Source organism: Solenopsis invicta, chromosome 3 (assembly GCF_016802725.1).
Source record: "Solenopsis invicta isolate M01_SB chromosome 3, UNIL_Sinv_3.0, whole genome shotgun sequence".
Taxonomy (NCBI): domain Eukaryota; kingdom Metazoa; phylum Arthropoda; class Insecta; order Hymenoptera; family Formicidae; genus Solenopsis; species Solenopsis invicta.
The window spans coordinates 21,961,681-21,981,597 of record NC_052666.1 but is presented as its reverse complement, the minus strand read 5'-3'; the positions used below and the strand labels follow the sequence as shown (position 1 = coordinate 21,981,597).

Below are 19,917 nucleotides of genomic sequence, written 5' to 3'. Positions count from 1 at the left end.
TGATTTCCAGATTTGAGTATTGACTGCATCAATTATGCATTCGGATTAGTTGCAATCAAAAGTTGCGTATCAATATTTTATAATAAAAGTATCATTATATAGATTTTTAATTGCGATCTTTACAACTTTTTGTTGCTTATTGTTGCTAAAAATAAACGACTTATATCAATTAAAACTAAGTATCCATCAAAGGAATATATAGAGTAAGAGTTGTGTTCTTTTTTTTTACTATATATAATTCTCTCATCATTACGTCTATTCTTCTTAATTCATATCGCAATATTTAAGTTTTATAAGTGTCAAAAATATGATTAGCGAAATAATTAGTAATTAATTAGTTAACAATTAATTAATAATTATGGTAATAGAAATTTTGAAGTATATAATTAGATTCAATTAAATGCGTGACAAATTCGAACTTCTTAAAAATTAATCATTAAAATGGCAGGAATAATAAATGCTGCATTTTATAGAATATTATCAATTCGATATACTGCATGCATTATTAAAATTCGTCACATTCAAATAACTTATATTTATGTTCTACAATTACGGATTTATACACAGAGAGAAAAAATTGTAGTGACAGCAACTATAAGGGGACAACAATACTAATTTAGTTAACAGAATTATAATTTATAGTTAAGCGAACTATATTATAGTTATTGCAACTAAGTTAGTGATTAAGAGAACTAATAAAAAATAGTTGTAATTAATATATTAGATAGTATATTGCAACTATTTTTTATTAGTTCTCTTAATCACTCACTTAGTTGCAGTAACTATAATATAGTTCGCTTAACTATAAATTATAATTCTATTAACTAAATTGGTATGGGTATCCCCTTATAGTTGCCGCCACTACAATTTTTTCCCTCAGTGTATATCTAGATATTTTAGAAGTTTATAAAAAGAAAAATAGAATTACATCAATTACATTAATTTATTGGTCATACATTCAGAAATCAAAAAGTTAAAGGGAATAACAAAAATATATGTACATATTCTGTGATAGTTTTCTTTTAGCGACAGTGGCGATAGTGTTTCAATAATAAGTAGCTCAGAACACTCTCGATGATGGTTAAGATTGGGTTTTATTTCTTCATCCTAATCGTATCCAGAAATCCATCGTACCAGTCATTGGATTAGCTTCCATTGTGGTTGATTAGAATCGTGAATAAAGCTTGACGACGAAGTTAATGCCGTGACTTCTTTGGCTCTTGAACTTCAGGGTGACGTTGTTGTTTCCAGGTCCACCATTCAAAATACTAGCATGCGCACCGTTTCCATTTGTCTTCTGATCTAATGCTTCAAGCATAGTAATACGTTCCCCTTGTGGGACAAAGAAGGTCTTCTCAATAGTTACAATCCTCAACCAGGAAGAATCCTTAACGATGTTTTCTGTATAGGAAAGCCTGTCGCCTGGCGACCTGATGCCGACAATTAGATTATGCGACTCGTAAGGAACGACATCTCCCTCATTATCCTCTAATATGTTGTTCCCATTAGTGGGTATAGAATTGACGGTCAACAGACCAGCTATCAGAACGATTAGACCGATTATATACTTGTGCGCTGACATTTTGGTTTATATCACTTTCGAAAATCGCGTCGCTATCACTGTAGAGAAGCTACTTGAGGTCTATCGGCGTAACGGGTGATCGACGCTTAAATAGAAGCAGTAATCGCTTATCAATCGACTTATCGTGATTATATAATATGTCAATCTTAATCTGGAAAGATACGTTCTGCGAAAGAATTATTGCAATCGATAATCAATACGAGTTTGCCAGAACATGTTGAGACCAATCTTTCTCGCTATCTTTATAATAATAAGTGAGAAAATTAATTTCTAATGAAATTTGTATAGATATTTTAAATGATAAGATTATTGTTTATTTTTTTCTTAATCACTTTATAATTCTAACATTATTATGAGTAATTGTATTAAATGTTTCTGATAGAGAAAATGTTAAAATTTCATAATAAAAAGTAAATTAATTTATCATAAATTAATTTAAGAGACACAGCAGTCTCACGCCAAATTATGTGCAGTGATGATGAGACGAAACGTATCTATATATAAGCGATCCAATTGCAAACACATGAAATATCAGATATCAGAAACGGCTGGACCGATCAAGTTCTTAATAGATTTAATAGATAGTTTCAGTTTCAATTACGTAAGAAAAGTGTCATTATTACTGTTCTACGTGTTCTACAAGCGAAAATTTTAATCTGTAGACTCTCAATGTAAACATTTCTGAAGAAGTTTAAGAAGCGCCTCGTCATCGACCATGCAAGTACTGTTATAATTTTCGACACAATGAAACGCTCGCAAACGGTTTCTCGCTAGCTCTGCATAAAAGAAAATTATTGAGAATATCTCGAGCATCTGAATGACATCTCTACCCACTTACGTGGCATAGGTATTTTGTCTTCATAAAAAGTTTTCCAAAGAGCCTGCTGTTTTACTGAAATTATTAAATTTTTATAATATTATTTTGAAAAACGTTTTTGATTTTTAATCTGTAAAAGAAAATTGCTCCTTGTCAAATAAAATATAAAATAATTAAATGTATGATTGTTTTCTAAATCCTAATATTTAAATATTTATTATAGTTACTATTAATTTGAGTTTCTGTGTACGCAAAATAGGAAAATTATTTATTTGGTAACAACTTAACCAGGGAAAATTAACCAGGAAAGCAATGAGTTACTTATCAAAAGTGACTATTTCAATTTTAGCGTTATCATTATTGTTATGAAAATAAAGGAAACATTTTTTTCATAAAAAATTTAGATATATATATTTTTTTTTTGTATAAGCTTTCCAAGGACCTTCTGTTCAAAATTTTTTAAATTTATAATATTATTAAAATGTGTTTTCGATTTTTAACTCATAAATAAATAAATTTATATTAAAACAAATATTAAATATTTAATTTTAATTATCTTCTAAATTCTAATATTTAAATTCTCATTTAACTTGTATGTATATAAGTGTGATAGAAGTTGTCTTAAAATAGAAAAATTAAAATTATTTATTTATAGCAGCGACAATCACAATTTTTTTAAAAATAAATTCTGTATGAAATATTTTCTTATCAAAATCCAAATTGTCAATACTATCATTTTTTTTTACATAATAATAGAGTCATTATTACTTCAACAACTTGTTAAAAATTTTGAGTTATATTGACATATGTACCATTCTACATATAATTTGTACATATGCATTGAGCTGTCATATATGTATAAGCATTATACATATGCAGGATGCACTTTGGATAACCTTTGTAAATGTGAGATTGATTCTCGTATAATTTTAAATCATCAAAGTAATAATTTTTAGTTTCGATTTCTAGATTTGAATATTGACTGCATCAATTATTCATTCGAATTAGTTTCAATCAAAAGTTTTGTATCAATATTTTATAATAAAAGTATTATTATATAGATTTTTAATTACGATCTTTATAATTTTTTGTTGCTTATTGTTGCTAAAAGTGAAAGACTTATGTCCATTAAAACTAAGTAGCCACCAAAGGAATATATAAATAGAGCAACATTTGTGTTTTTGTTTTTTTTTATATATAATTCTTGTATTGTCACGCCTATTTTTCTTAATTCATATCGCAATATTTAAGTTCTATAAATGTCAAAAATATGATTAGCAAAATAATTAGTAATTAATTAGTTAACAATTAATTAATAATTATAGTAATAGAAATTTTGGAGTATATAATTAGATTCAATTGAATGCGTGACATATTCGAACTTCTTAACTAAAATGGCAGGAATAATAAATGCTGCATTTTATAGAATGTTATCAATTCGATATACCTCATGCATTATTAAAATTTGTCACATTCGAATAACTTAAATTTATGTTCTACAATTGCGGATTTATAAATCTAGATATTTGAGAAGTTTGTAAGAAGAAAAATAAAATTACATCAATTACATTAATTTATTGGTCATACATTCAGAAATCAAAAAGTTGAAGGAAATAACAAGAATATATGTACATATTCTGTGACAGACTCCTTTTGGCGACAGTGGCAATAGTGTTTCAATAATAAGTAGCTCAGAACACTCTCGATGATGGTTAAGATTGATTTTTACTTCTTTATCCTAATCGTATCCAGAAACCATTGTACCAGTCATTGGAATAGCTTCCACTGTGGTTGATTAATATCGTGAATAAAGCTGGACGATGAAGTTAATACCGTGACCTCTCTTGCTCTTGAACTTTAGGGTAACGTTGTTGTTCCCAGGTCCACCATTCAAAATACTAGCTTGCGCACCGTTTCCGTTTGTCTTCTGGTCCAATGCTTCAATTAAAGTAATACGTTCCCCTTGTGGGACAAAGAAGGTCTTCTCAACAGTCACAACCCTCATTATGGAGGAATCCTTGACGATGTTTTCTTTATGGGAGAGCCTGTCGCCGGGCGCCCTCGTGCCGACGATTAGATTATGCGACTCATAAGGAACGACACCTCCCTCATGATCCTCTAGTATTTTGTTCCCATTAGTGGGTATTGAATTGACGGTCAGCAGAACAGCGATCAGTACGGTCAGACCGATTATATACTTGTGCGCTGACATTTTGGTTTATATCACTTTCGAAAATCGCGTCGCTATCACTGTAGGGAGGCTACTCGAGGTCTGTCGATGTAACGGACGATCGATGCTTAAATACAAGCAGTCATCGCTTATCATGATTATATAATATGTTGATTTTTGTCTGGAAAGATACGTTCTGTGAAAGAATTATTCCAAATCAATAATCAATACAAATTTGCCAGAACATGTTGAGACAAATCTTTCTCGCTATCTTTATAATAAAAAGTAAGAAAAATAATTTTTCATGAAATTTATATAGATGTAAATGATAAGATTATCGTTTATTTTTTCTTAATTATTTTTATAATTTCAACATTATTATGAGTAATTTTATTAAATTTTATTGATAGAGAAAATGTTAAGACTTTATAATAAAGAGTAAATTAATTTATCATAGATTAAATGTTATCATAAATTAAATTAAATACACTGTAATCTGGCACACAATCACGTACAGCAATGACGAGACGAACCGTATCTATACGTGAACGATCCAATTGCGAGATATGAAAACTCAGAAATAGCCGGACCGATCAAGATTTTAATAGATTTAATATAGATAGCTTGAGTCTGAATTACATCAGGAAAGTGTCATTGTTACTGTTCGACATGTTCTACAAGCAAAGATATTAATCTGCAGATTCTCAATTTAAAGAAGTTTTGAAGAAGTTTAAAAAACATTTTGGTCGTCGTCGACAATGTACTGTTATAATTTTCGACACATTGCAACGCTTGCAAATGGTTTCTCGCTAACTCTGCATTGAAGGAAATGGTTAAGAATATTTCTAGCATCTCGATGACAACATCTCTACCCATTTTTCTTCTTAAAAAATGTTCTAAAGGTTTTACTGTTTTTTTTTTTAAATTATTAAATTGATAATATTATTTTTTTAAATATTTTCGATTTTTAATCTACAAAAAAAATTGCTCCATTTCAAATAAAATACCAAATAATTACAAATTTTATAAAACCTTGCTAATATTATATATTATTAATATTATTATTATTGTTTTTTTTTTTGTTTTTTTATACTAAGTTTTCTTGACTTTGAAAATGTTTTTGACTATTTCAAAAGTAAAATCACATTTCATGATCATATAATCAAATAAAATCAGATAAAATCAGGCAAACTTGCTTTGAGTACGTACGTGTACCACGTAAGACTGAATCTCCTATGATCTTGAATCGACAAAGTGAAACTTTTCACAGACTCCATTTCCAGACCTCAGGATTGACTGCACCAATTTTATTCGAATTTGTCACAATCGAGAGTTTTGAGAATCAATATTATATAGTAAAAGTATCATTAAATTTTTTTATTACTTTTGTTTCTGAGATGTTTAAATTGGATTTTTTTTATCGTATTTATTACTTCATTACGGTAATCAGTAATATGATAATATCTCCTTGTGTACACAGTAAAAAATAACTGCTAATTTAACACTTTTGTATGTCCCAGAAAGTCCACTCTAAATTTTAAGTTGAAATAACTCAAAAGTTAAGTTAAAATAACTCTTATTTTAACTTAATAATTTAAAATAAGAGTTAAACTTGAAGAATTTAACTTAACTTTGAGTTATTTTAGCTTAAAATTTAGAGTGGACTTTTTGGGATATTTTATTTTTTACTGTGTATATGTATACATATCGATAAAATTAATTAATTGTGACAATGATAGAAAATTATTTCAATAACATATTATGCTTCTTTTATTTATATTTTTTTTAATTGATAAATTAATATTATATTTAAGTTTATATTTTTTTATTATTAATAGTACATTAGCAACTATGTGTTTTGGTATGTGTATATAAATGTATACATATGTAAAATCAACATAAGTAGATTTTTTGTGGTCCTTTAATTTTTACTTTGGATCGTGTTTTATTTTGACACTAATTTGCATTACTATTGACACTTCTTTCTTTCTTCTTCAATGCTTGTATTATCACGCTTGTTGCTCTTATTTAGTATTGCAGTATATGAATATCGTAAATGATAAAAGTATAATTAGAAAAATAATTAGGTTACGAGTTATCTTTCTCCACGTAACACGATGAACTATTTAGAAGATAATTAAAATTAATTATCTCATATTTGATTTTAATATAAATTTATTTGTTTATAAGTTAAAACATATTTTAATAATTATATAAATTTAAAACATTACAATTAAAAGATCCTTGAGAAGCTCGTAAAAAAATATATTTATAAGTTTTTTTATAAAAAAATTTTTTTCCTTTTTCTTATAACGATAATGATAACGCTAAGATTAAAATAGTCTCTTTTGATAAGTAACTCATTGCTTTTCTGGTCAATTTTCCCTGATTAAGTTATTACTAAATAAATAATTTTTTTATTTTACATACACATACTCAAATTAATAGTAAATATAATAAATGTTTGAATATTAGGATTTAGAAAACGATTTCAAACATTTAATTATTTAATTATTTGATATTTTATTTAACAAGAAGTAATTTTCTTTTACAGATTAAAAATCAAAAATATTTTTTTAAATAACATTATAAATTTAGTAATTTAAGGAACATAATAGGTTCTTTAAAAAACTGTTTAAGAAGACAAAATGTACGCCACGTAAATAAAGAGATGCTAGAGATATTCTCAACAATTTCCTTCAATATACAGCTAGCGAGAAACTGCGAGCGTTGCATTGTATCGAAAATTATAACTTGCATTGTCGATGATGAGGCGCTTCTTAAACTTCTTCAGACATTTTTACATTGAGAGTCTACAGATTCATATTTTTGCTTGTAGGACACGTAGCACAGTAATAATGACACTTTTCTTACGTAATTGAGAATAAAACTATCTATTACATCTAAGGTTGGGTAAGTTAATAAATTTTTTTAACTAAATTAAGTTAAAGTTGATGGCACATAAAATACATTTTGTAATTAAATGATTAAAAATACGATTTCACGTATAAAATATAACCTTATATATAATATATCGATAAAATATAATCCTATTAAAATTTATTATTATTAAAGTGGTTATTAAATTTAAATGAAAGCGTCATTTAAAAATAACAATCGGTTTACTTTCGTAGTAAGTCATCAAATAGCAAACCACCTGCACTAAACATTTATTTTACAAGTGCTGAGAATGATACTGATGTATTATACTGTCATTTATAAAACAGATAAAAAAAATTAATGTAGAAAAAAGTTAATAAGTTAATGTTTAAAAACGACTAGTTAAAGTTAAAAATTAATGCATTTAATATTAATTAAATTAAGTTTAAAGTTATTAACTTTTTTACTTTTTGCTTAACTTATAACTTTTTAACTAGTTACTACCCAAGCCTAATTACATCTATTAAGAACTTGATTGGTTCCGCCGTTTTTGATATCTGATATTTCATGTGTCCGCAATTGGATCGCTCATGTATAGATACGGTTCGTTTCATCGTCACTGCACGTAATTTGGCGAGAGTCTGCTGTGTCTCTTAATTTAATTTATGCTAAATTAATTTTTATTATAAAATCTTAACATTTTCTCTATCAGAAAAATTTAATAAAATTACTTACAATAATGTTAAAATTATAAAGTGATTAAAAAAAATAAACAATAATCTTATCATTTACAATATCTATACAAACATGAGAAATTATTTTGCTCGCTTATTATTATAAAAAATAGCGAGAAAGGTTTATCTGAACATGTTCTGGCGAACTCGTATTGATAGGAATAACTCTTTCGCGGAACGTATCTTTTCAGAACTGGATGGTGTATCAATATAATCATGATAAGTCGAGTGATAAGCGATTATTGCTTGTATTTAAGCACCGATCGCTCGTTACGTCAACAGACCTCGAGTAACCTTCCTACAGTGATAGCGACGCAATTTTCGAGTGTGACATAAGCCAAAATGTCAGCGCACAAATATATAATCGGTCTGACCGTTCTGGTCGCTACTCTGTTGACCGTCAACTCTGTACCCACTGGCGAGTTTAAAGTAGTGGGTTTCGCTGCTTACGACGACAAGTCGCATCATATGATCGTCGGCGCTAGAGAAGCTGGTGATAGGCTCGCTTACCAAGAAAACATTGTCAAGACTTCTAGCTGGCTGCAGATTGTGAAGATTGAGAAGACCTTCAGTGTTCCAAGTAACGAACGTATTACTTTGGTTGAGGCATTGGACCAGAAGACAAACGGAAACGGTGCGTACGCTAGTATTCTGAGTGGTGGACCTGGGTCCAACAGCGTCACCATAAAGTTCAAGAGCCAGAGGAGTCACGGTATTAACTTCGACTTAAGAATTTATTCACGACGTTATTAATCAACCACAATGGGAGCTATTCCAATGATTGCGATGATTTCTGGATACGATTAGAAGAAGTAAAATAACAAATTCAAAAAAACTACATCACTTAATTCTAAACTATTTATTACGTATATTAAAACACTATTACCATTGCCGCTAAAACAAGATATATCATTAAATACTCTTGTTACTCACATTAGTTTTACGAAATCTTGTACACATCATCACCAATAAATCAACGTAATTGATGTATAACTGTGTATTTTTGTTCTTAAACTTTCAAATATATACATATGTATACAATTGAAGATAGAACATAAATACAAGTTGTTTTTGTGTAATAAATTTTAATGACGTATGATGGTAAATTAAATTGATAACAGACTTATCATTCCTGCTTTTCCGTTTATGAATCAAAGAAGTTCGCCTTTATCAAACAGTTATAATTAATAATTCTAATTATAATATATATTCTCTAATTTCTGACTATTACTATAATTGTTAATTAACTGTTAACTAAATAATTAATTACTAATTATTTTGCTAATTATATTTTTGTCATCTATAACATTCGAATATTGCGAATATGAGGTAAGAGAAGTAGACGATGCGTTGAGGAAGCATTGATTAGGAAGGAATCTGGAAGAAGTGTCGATAGTAATGCAATTAGCGCCGAAGAGAAACGCGACTGCGATCCAAAGTAAAAACGGACCGCGAAGAATTCACTCGTGGAATGTCTTTCTTGTATGCGCTAATCAAGGGCCGCCCCGCTTCCCTTTAAGACTCTCGATAATTTACCCTTTCTTTCCTTTCTGCTTCTTTGCGGCTCGAGGCGGAATCCCCGCTAGCTGGAGTTCGGGGAGGTCGTCTCCGAAGAGCCGCACGGGAACAACTAGGTACGGGGTATGGGGAAACGCAGAGGAACATCTTCTATTTCCGAGGCTTACGTACAAAGTACGTTTTGCGCATGCATGCATGGCAGCACGGAGGAGGAACAACCGACTGGAAAATTGTTGTCGCTTCGTGGCGCATTCTAGCACGGGATTTCCCGCCGGTTAGAAGGAACTTCGAATCGAGTTGAGGACCACTGGAAATTGGTGGCGGTATCTCAAGCTTGCGAACGACCATTTCGTTAACCTACTTATTCTACCTCCCCGTTCCAGTCGCGTTACTCGTGAAGCCACGCCGGAGTACCTAGTTCGTCCGCAGTTTCCGCTTCTGAAGACTACGCGCTGAAGAGAGGAGCGTAATTCGCGGTTTTACATGGTGGCTCTTCATTGATTACGTTTTAATGGGTCTCATCGAGGAGGACCGACGCGACGTGGCGCGACGCGGCGCGATTCACGCGCTCTCGACAATCCTCTGTTTCCGATGTGTAAGTGAAGTAATCGGCTACTTCGAATACTCGAGCGCGTGGAACATCCCTCCGCACTGAGTACCGTCATGCTGTCCCAGTTCTGTCACGAACGAAGACAGGACGCGAAGAGATTATATTTGTGGACTAGACAGAAGCATATGCAATTTTTATGTAAAAATTGAGGTCGCGAGACAAGGTTAGAAGAGTAACAATGGAATAATTTTGGTTGTGAAAATTACATTGTTTGCAGACTAGTCTTTTCAGAAAAATCATTAATTTATATTTTATTATAATTATTCTGACAATTGCTAATTAAATTTTGTAAATCATGTAAATCGTGTTTTCAGTCAAGTTAAAATGTCTTGCGAGTAGATAAAGTAGGTGATGTCATATGTTCAAACAGTAGCCAGCTGTTTAGTGATTGCGATGTTATTAAAACGATGATAAGCGTGTTTTATTATACACCTTCTATGTGTATTACGATACATACGTATATGCTACATACGATATGTATCGGAGTAGTTATAATTTTCTCTGTACTTAATACTTAACCGCGTTGAATAATAACAGACTTGTTTTTTTTAAACATCGATTAAAGAAAAATATAGTGAATTGCAATCGCGTTCGTAGACGATGGTTTGTGCTATATTTATCATTTATGTCAAGACTAATACTTTTATTTGTGGAACATACCAAGTCTGAGAATCTAGCTATGTGGTACAGAAAGAACAGTTGAGACACTTTGAATATTTCCCAGTACCTAGTCAGATTCTAAATATGATACGTAAGTCCGCATTAACATTACATTATAACTATTCTGAAGATGAAACGAGGTCTGAGGTGCTATATCTGTACACTCGAGAGTATAAAATCGGATTGTCCTGAGAAACGTGACACATGCGCCAGTGCATAAGACAGTATTATTTCCGTTGTAATAACATAAAAATAGGAATGCTTATAAACGAGTGCTATATTTGCTCTTTGACGTACATACGAAGTACGCACATACTTGTCGATCAATTCCCCCAAGACTCCGAGTATACTGTTGCATTCCCTTTTGTCGCGATGTCGATCGACAGTGACTCATCATCGTGAACAATATTTCAATATATACACAAGTGGAGAACGCACGTTAAAATATTTCCTGTTTTCTTCATAAATCAAAATTTTTAACATTTTGAAAAACATAAATGCAGCTATGTTACAAAATTTGATTTAGATGAGCGTTGAAATGGTTCCAAATTCTATCTAGCGTTTTATTGAAATATATAGAATATGGATTTTCTCTTTTGTTTACTCCCAAATAAAATTTTACACAAAAATCCAGAAGAATGCAGACCACTGTGGTGAACCATGTTTGACCCAAGCCAGGTCATACATCCGATAAACGACGAACGTATCTCTAAAAGTCGCGTGAACCACGTGGTTCTCTCTCTCTCTCTCTGTCTCTCCCTCTGTCTTTTTCTTTCTCCCTCGCCATGGAATTACGTTTTATTTTCCTGTCTGCGCGTGGACCGTGATAAGGAACGCTCGTATGTCGTAAAACACGTATGCATAAAAAGCCCTGACCGCACCTGGCAGCCGTAATGCAAGGGCGTAAGGACCGCGGCGAGCAACCCATAAACCTGTCGCGCTCGCCGTTCGGTTATTGCTTATAAAGTTGCGAGACTGACGAGCACAGACCTGCGCGAAAACCCGGGGTTGGATGAACAACCCGATGACAGGGACCGGGAGAGAACGAATGAAAGCGTGTTTGCATGAGCATTGGTACAAAAGAGCCGGCCGTCAATCCGAAACCACAGTGGCCATTATCGGGCAATTTTAAACGGAACGCCGTAGTTGCGACTCGCGAGCGCGCGCTTCGAATTCTGTAGTCGTCAAACAACGCAACAACATCCCGCACCGTTCGGCGCCACTTGGGATCCGTGCAAACTGAGTGTCGGTATACAGGTGACAACAAAGGGACAAGCGCATTTCCGAAAAGTGTTCTCTCGTGTGAGCTCACGCTTATTGACAAAAAAAAAACAGTGTAAAGGGATACTAATAGTTTTTGTCACGTACGAGCAAACCAGCAACCTTCCGCTGTTTTTTGTTTTTTTTTGTACATAAGAAATATTTATGCACGTTTCTTCTCATTCGTAATAGGATCCCACATTACAGTAATAGAATCCTGCATTTTAAAACTGATGTGAGCGATGGATTTCAGTAAAGGGAAGAGAAGGAATGTCATAAGTCGGCGGCATATGCTTCCTGAGGCAATGCATGTGTAATGCAAGTCAGTCGAATCGCAGGCATTACGCAGCAACTCTCGAACGAAATGCTTCTAATGGATTGACCAACTGACTTGCGTTTTTCGTTTGAAACCTCCTGCGAGTCATTTGAAATCCCATGTAAAAGCTGATGAGTTTAAAGCGCTGTGCGTGTCAGAGTTAAATGCATTCCGCTGACAAGTCGTACGCTCCTTCCTACGTGAAGCGCATTGTTGTACAGCATACAACTTGAATTATTATAAATTCTTGTTATGAGCGTCGCAATTATTTTCATTACGAAACGTCTGTGCTTTAAATAATTACGTCATGGAATTTGGGTACGAATACGGCTGTGAATATCTCAAGCATATTTCATTGATATGATTCTGATAATTTGCGATAGTTACGTCAAGGGGAATTATATGTGACTGCGGAAGCAGAGGTACAAGAAACGAGCAATTATGGGCAAGATCTTAGATAATTATATTGGAATTACGCGTCTTGCAAACGTTCAGGTTGCCGTCCTACCGGCTCTAGGTCCTTTGATATCAACATTGCTGATTGGCCACAAATGCAAGATCAGAGTCCGAACATCGACGAGGTCGGCATGTGGATCAACCGTGGGTGTCCTGTGCGGTCAGCTCGTTAACCGGTATGAACTACACATCGGCTGAGTAATCTCCGCCTGCTTATATAGGAAGCACGATTGACTAATACTCTTTGATCGCGGATTCCTTAATGTAACATCTAATCGCATTTAGCCATATTTCGATGCAAATTGCTAATTCCGTGACTGTGCTACGAGAGAGAATTAATTTTATCTTCCTTCTTCGTAAGAATAACATGTCAATCGCGAAGACGCAAGATCGATACCAAATGTATTTTTTTTTCGGCACTTTTAAAGTGATAAATTAAATTTCTTATCTTTTACGGAATATATTTTGGTTTAAACATAAATATACATTCACATACAATTAGTTAGCTGCCAAAGTTCGAGTTTAATTCATAATAACGCGAGTGGATAATTCGCTCGGCACTATATTTGCAGAGTAATCGCTTAAGATGTCACTAAGTACAGCGATTTTTCTTACGTTCGTACTCGCGGCTAGAGATACGTCCGTAGCAGATAAGCGGAAAGATACCGGAAAGAAGAATTAAAAGAAGATCAGCGTTCCGAGAGTACGCGAATTTTTCAACATCAAACATTCAGAAGGTGCGGGAGACGGGGAACTAGGGCAACCAGTTTAAAAGCCCAGGGTACTTTAACACCCGGGAGTACTACTCAGTCTCGTCTCTGAAAAATCTTTTTATTCTAACCGTACATTTGTATGTACTCATACATATGTACGGGCGCGGCGCAGCGGTACAGTCGCACTTTATTGAGCGAATTTCATTCTCGTTTATAGTTACGACCGCCGGGCGAGAAAGAAGTATATCGTAGTCATAGAAATCTATAGAGCACGTATAATTTACTATCTTCGACTGTGGAAAGTAGACGTCAAGAGATAGCGATCGGTCTACAAATCCTATGTGCTTGCCATATCTTTCTTTTTAATTTTGAACGATCTATAATGCAAAGAAATATATAAATAAAATTGTCATTCACACAAAATTGTTCTTAGTTCTCTTTCTTATTTTTGATGACCGAGTTACTTTTAAACTTTATACAAACTGCGTTTATTTATTTATTTATTTATTTTTTTTTGGAATATTCATGCAACGAATTTTGAAACACGATTAATTGAAATAAGAATACACTGCTACAAATTAACACATAATACAATTAATATCACATTACATTTTAACAAGAGTTTCAAATTCTGGTTTAATACATTTTTAGAATAAATGCCTCGTACCCTTAACTCTGTCGTCGCAGTGATTTTCTCCTTTATTATTGCCATTACACTTAAACGATCGTTCTTCTAGGTAATTTCCAGTTTTTCTTATAGTTCATCCTGCACGTGGTATCAACCTACCAAGCCATGCGACATGGAGCCATGAAAATTTTTACTTCTTTCGTGGTAACGTGACATTACCGTCGACGCTGAATTGCAACGTACGTTGCGTTTGAGAAAATGGCGTGACATATAGTGCACGACTTAGAAAAGATAAAAGGACGCAAAATGGTAGGCGTTTGAAACACGTATAGGTGAACTATGGGAAAAGATAATCGTCGTCAGAGGGTATGAGAGTTTCATATCAATGAATACCGCTCTGACATTTAAGAAGCATGACATATTGATGTAAGGAAAAACTGACCAGGAAATAGATGATACAGTCGAATATAAATATCTACTTAAATCATCAAACAATGAATTGAACAATTTTATCGATTTTTATAATACAGTTACTAATTTTGTAAAAATATGAGATATATAATATATAATATATGATACCAAATTATAAAATAAGTTAATTGAGATTTGTAAGAATATAGCAAAATTTTAGCGTTACGTATAAAAATAATTATGTTCCTTATTTTTTACTTAAATTTTCCGCTCGAGCATTGTCAGGAAATAGAGAAGAAAAGTATTTTTCCGAAACGGAAGTTGCGAGGGAAATTCTGTATTTTTGTTTCTGTCGTATCAGTTGCGAGCGGAAAAATGGTTGCCATCCTCAAAGAAGCAGCGAAGCAGATTGCGAATGACGTCCTACATACGTGAGTGTGTTTGCGTATGAGAAAGGCGAAGGGTCGGCTCGTAATTTCTCGAACTGGTTAGTGGAAGAGTCTCGCATAGAGCAGCCGGATAGCTCGTGTCGCGGATGTACGGAACGGTATCGATCCGTGTATTAAATATTTAATCGCAGGAGGAAGTTCAATACACGGACGAGGACGCTTGTCTTTTGAAGACAGGCCGAACAAACGAAAGCGAACACACGACTGTGGAACGAGGTAGCACGCAATTTCACCCTGTCTTCTTGATGTTCGTCAAGAATGGGTGAGTTTTCATTATTTAAAACGCTCGGCAAAAAAAATTGCGATTGTCGACATGATATCGATCGCAGCTCGCAAACTTACTTACATAATCTAAGATTGTTGATAATTTTAGAAAAAGAAAGCAAAAATACAAGCACTTTGATAATATTTTATGTTTCCGTTTCTTCTTTCTTTTTAATTTTCCGAAAACTTGAGTTTCTTTGAAACTCTGGAAACTTCTTTAAGTAAAAAGAGATTTCTTTCGTATCTTTAAGAAAATGGACTATTAATTTAACAGAGATCTTAAAGTGCGTATTGAAAATTCGAACAAATCACAGATCGAAAGAAAAGAAGGTCAGAATATTCTTTAAATTCCCTCTGGGGATAGTAATCTCCGGTAGTAGAATTCGTGAACGCGGAAATCACGAAGTGCACTGGTTGTTTCTTTAATGAGACCCTCTGATTTATGTGTTTTACCTTAGAAATTTTAAGTCTCGTAAATTACCTAGCTGATACACTTTTAAGCGTATTGAAAAAATATCGCAAAGCGGGTCAGCAAAATATTAGTGATCTAGTGTGACGCGACAACAATTTATTACGTAAATACGATTAATTCGCCGCGATATTTTATCGCAAATATGGCGATATTATACATCGCTTTTAAATAAATTGTCAAAATATAAGATAGAATTATGCGCTCTCGCTATTAAGTACGTCCGGATGTTTAGTACCAAAATATCCGCAACGCGCGTGCACTGTGCGGTGCTCGGAAAATTAAACTATGAAAATGCAACAATAAAATTACTGTAGTGGTTCACGCTGTCGCGTTAAAATGTGAGCGTAATTACATTAGCGTGGAATAGCTTCATAAACAAATTTCAATAAATGCGCTAACAAATTCACTGCTCTCGCAGGAGAAATGGGTGGTATCGATCGATTATCCCGGAGATGCACCACAAACGTGCCGCAATGAGAGAGCGAAAGAGAGAAAGAAGGAGAAAGAGGGACTGTTGTGCGTTGAAAATGAGAGTCACGGAATTTTTTTTTTACGAGACTCTATTAGACCATCGGAAAATTATGTCGAAAGTGCATTTAAAAAGTCAACAAAGTAAACAGGCGTAAGATATGATCTTTCTAGGAGGATCTCAAAGCAAGCCGATTTCTGTAGCCTGCGGTAAGTTTCTTTTAACGTTACACTTTTAAAGGGAGTTTTTAGATAAGGGTACTTTAATAGCTGCAGGCGGACCAAGTTATTCGCGCCCGGGATCTTTGGTGGGTGCGTCTTGCACTTCCATGCAGATTTTACCGTTCAAATCACGTGCTCGGAAAGTTTTTTGTTCAGTTATCGCGTTTCTTTATTTTTTCCCTGTTCAGCATGTTGTTTGGCCCACTAATCAACGAGATAAAGCTCACGAGAAATTAAGACGTTCACATTTGTGCCTTAAAGATGCTGTTATCCTACAGTAACTTCGTTGGTTTATTACGACAAGAATCCTATCTTTAAGTAACAAATGTTTAATTACATCATAAAGTTGTACGCGCAAATCGTGCCCTCAAATATAATTTTTTAACGGATTATCTTTTTTATATCTTTTATATCTCTTTTTTACATATACTCTTTTTTTCGGATTATTATGGGATTCACCTAGAGAAAAATTTTGTTTAAATTGATGAAATCATTTTTTAACTTGGTTTTTTTAAATATTTTAAAGTAAAAATATTTCAGAAAAATAAAATTTATGAGACTGCAAGAAACGATGTTATTAGCTTTTTTTAAAGTAAATAAATTATTTGTTCAAACTATTTATTTTATTTAAACCAATAACTTTTAATTAAAAGAAAGTACTAACAGAAATGCATGAAATGATTTGTGCTAGTTTAAAAATATATTTCTTTTATTTAAAAAAGATTTGCGTTATGTAATCAAACTATTTCTTTAATTCTAATAAGAGAAAAGGCCAAGAAATTTCTTCAAAGAAACTTTTCTTTAACCGTATAGTAATGCACAAATTGTTTGTTATTCAAACAATTATTATTTTTCAAATCGAAGAAACTTTCCTCTGGGTGTTGTATGATGTGATGAATTTGCAGTTGATGCTACAAATGCTTTAAAGCATTCTTTGATTCTTTTCTTTGAATGTTTTATTTGTTCTAATTAATTACAGCCATAATTCGGAAAAGTTGAAAAATAGAAATTTATAACTTTTTTGATTTTATATATAAATTTCTAATGTCTCTATTATATATTTTCGATGAAAACATCATTTAAAACTATATCGTGAACAATGTAATAAAAGAGAAGTATTTTTCGCATATCGATCAGCACGTTTGTATGAGAAACTTTTTAAATGTGTCACAGCGATTCTCAAAAACGTCGATATCGACAGGAAATTGTTTTTGTTTTCTTCGAACGTTTGTGCATGACGGATCGAGTGGATATCATGGAACCAAATTTTGGCAAAACTAAACCGGATTGTGTGTCGTAAGTTCCTTGTATTATAAAATTCGCATAATCTTTTTGAATATTAAGGAAGAAAAGAATGATTTGAGTTACATCTCTTTGTTAGTTAAGTTATTTAAGAATTGTAGTTATCTTGAATTTAGAAGAAAGTTGCCAAATGTGGACCACACTTAAGCTATTTTTTTATTATATTTCGCATTTGCTTTAGATGTAAATCAAAGAAATTGTAGCTCCATATTTCAGTCATCTCTTATTACATGTAAAACCTTTCAACAATAATAAATTAATTTCTTACAAATCTTTATGTAACATTCTGTGATTTAGAAAACCGTTCGCGTACTTTATGGTCTCTTGAATTGTATCGTCTTCGAAAATATCGAATTTATGAATTATAAAAGTAATTATAAAGAATCATTGATTCATATTTATTTTATTAATAATTTACCACAAAAACGATCAAATATTCAATAAATAATATATAACAATTATGAAAAGGTAAGAACATCGAATTAAACTAACTTTAATTTATTTTTGTAACTGACATATTCTTATTCATTCACTGACAATGAGAGAAAAAATTATTAAATTTTAAATATTTGTTTGAATAGTTGTAATGAAATATATTTACTAAATGAAATATATATTTACTAAAAGTAAATAAATATTTATTAATGCAAGTACTAATTTAATTTAACTATCAATTATTTTTATTAAGTAAACATTTATGTAAGTATATATCTCATTGCAACTATTGTAGTCAAAAAAATATTTATTAAAATTTAGTAATTTTTTCTCTCAGTGTAGTAATTACTAATTTTACTATTATTAATTATCAATTTTACATTAATATCATTTTTTTATAGTAAAATTTGTACAAATGAGAAAACTTGATAGAATTTATAAAAATACCTATTTAATTTTTATAATAATTGTAAATATATGTTTACAATGAATGTAAGTAAAATATTTAACAAGCCTTTTCTTTTTAGGAAATTAGGTACGCTTTAAGAGACCGGTACGCATTTAGCAACTTTTCCATATGAAAAGTATTCTAAAGTGAACATATCTCATGTGCCCGGAGAAAAAGATATTTAAAAATTTATTTGTAAGATATATATTTACTTCACTAAATTACTTCACTGAAATAAATATGTATTTAAATCTGTGTGCTTTGTAGAAATAAAATGTTACTCTTAGCAAATTAACCAATTAATAATTAAAATAAATTATATTTTACTGAAATGTGATACAGTTTACGGAAATGTATAATTCGTCATTACGATCAAATTATTTGATAACCAATAAATATCGAAGAGAACGTCACAAGTAACATTCGCACGCTAAATATTTCGATTTTTTTTTTCGCAGCGTGTGTAGCCGGTGAGATTACCGTGGATTTCTTTACGTCCACGCGATGTCGCGTCGATTTGCAGGGTCGGCTCGCCGGAAGCGCGACTTTTAATTGCGTGCCTGGCGCGTACGCGCGGTAGCACCTCTCTCACAGGTTTCCTCCCGTTTCTCACCCTTTCGCATCCGCGTGCTGGCGCGGCGCGCTCTTAATGAGATGGCCGGGCGGGCGGGCGAGCGGGCGAGCGAGCGGGCCCGCCCGCGTGCCGCCGTTAAAAATATTTCTCTCGCATTCATCCGGAGGAGATAGCGCGGCAAACAGAGAGCGGGTCTTCTCTGGTGCATACGTGCTTCACGTTAGGCAGCCCTGCTCGGCGAGGGTGCCGCGTTCGCGGAGGAGGCGTAGGAGGAGGAGGAGGAGGAGAAGGAGGAAGAGGGTACTCGCTCGACGCACTCGCTTCTTCCTTCTCGCCGCGGAAGTCGGTGCTCGCGGGGGGTGCTTTTACCGCCTCGCAGATAGCGCCGGGAAGTATATACGTTCTTGGCGCTTGCGCACGTTGCATGCCATTTCGCTCTCTCCCTCTCTCACTGTCCTTCTCTGCACGGCGCGCCGCGGCGAGCCGGCTATCACGCGCCGATTCTCCCTCTCTCTCTCTCTCTTTCTC

The 19,917-nt window shown here is 33.0% G+C and overlaps 3 protein-coding genes across 3 annotated transcripts; 1 reads left to right on the top strand and 2 right to left on the bottom strand.

The window, feature by feature from the left end:
• Nucleotides 1-924: 924 nt before the first annotated feature.
• Nucleotides 925-1,671, bottom strand: LOC105196696 (probable salivary secreted peptide). The gene has a single exon (XM_011162748.3). It carries the CDS (start codon nucleotides 1,580-1,582, stop codon nucleotides 1,166-1,168), a length of 417 nt encoding a protein of 138 aa, XP_011161050.2. The 5' UTR covers nucleotides 1,583-1,671; the 3' UTR covers nucleotides 925-1,165.
• A 2,283-nt stretch (nucleotides 1,672-3,954) lies between these two features.
• Nucleotides 3,955-4,682, bottom strand: LOC105196695 (probable salivary secreted peptide). Its single transcript, XM_011162747.2, has one exon. The coding sequence runs from the start codon at nucleotides 4,609-4,611 to the stop codon at nucleotides 4,195-4,197; it is 417 nt and encodes a 138-aa protein (XP_011161049.1). The 5' UTR covers nucleotides 4,612-4,682; the 3' UTR covers nucleotides 3,955-4,194.
• Nucleotides 4,683-8,445: 3,763 nt separating this feature from the next.
• Nucleotides 8,446-9,296, top strand: LOC105196694 (probable salivary secreted peptide). Its single transcript, XM_011162746.3, has one exon. The coding sequence runs from the start codon at nucleotides 8,526-8,528 to the stop codon at nucleotides 8,934-8,936; it is 411 nt and encodes a 136-aa protein (XP_011161048.1). The 5' UTR covers nucleotides 8,446-8,525; the 3' UTR covers nucleotides 8,937-9,296.
• Nucleotides 9,297-19,917: the final 10,621 nt, after the last annotated feature.

Bases quoted from the DNA above. Each gene is read 5' to 3' on its own strand.
- LOC105196694 (XM_011162746.3), top strand. From the start codon at position 8,526: ATGTCAGCGCACAAATATATAATCGGTCTGACCGTTCTGGTCGCTACT.
- LOC105196695 (XM_011162747.2), bottom strand. From the start codon at position 4,611: ATGTCAGCGCACAAGTATATAATCGGTCTGACCGTACTGATCGCTGTT.
- LOC105196696 (XM_011162748.3), bottom strand. From the start codon at position 1,582: ATGTCAGCGCACAAGTATATAATCGGTCTAATCGTTCTGATAGCTGGT.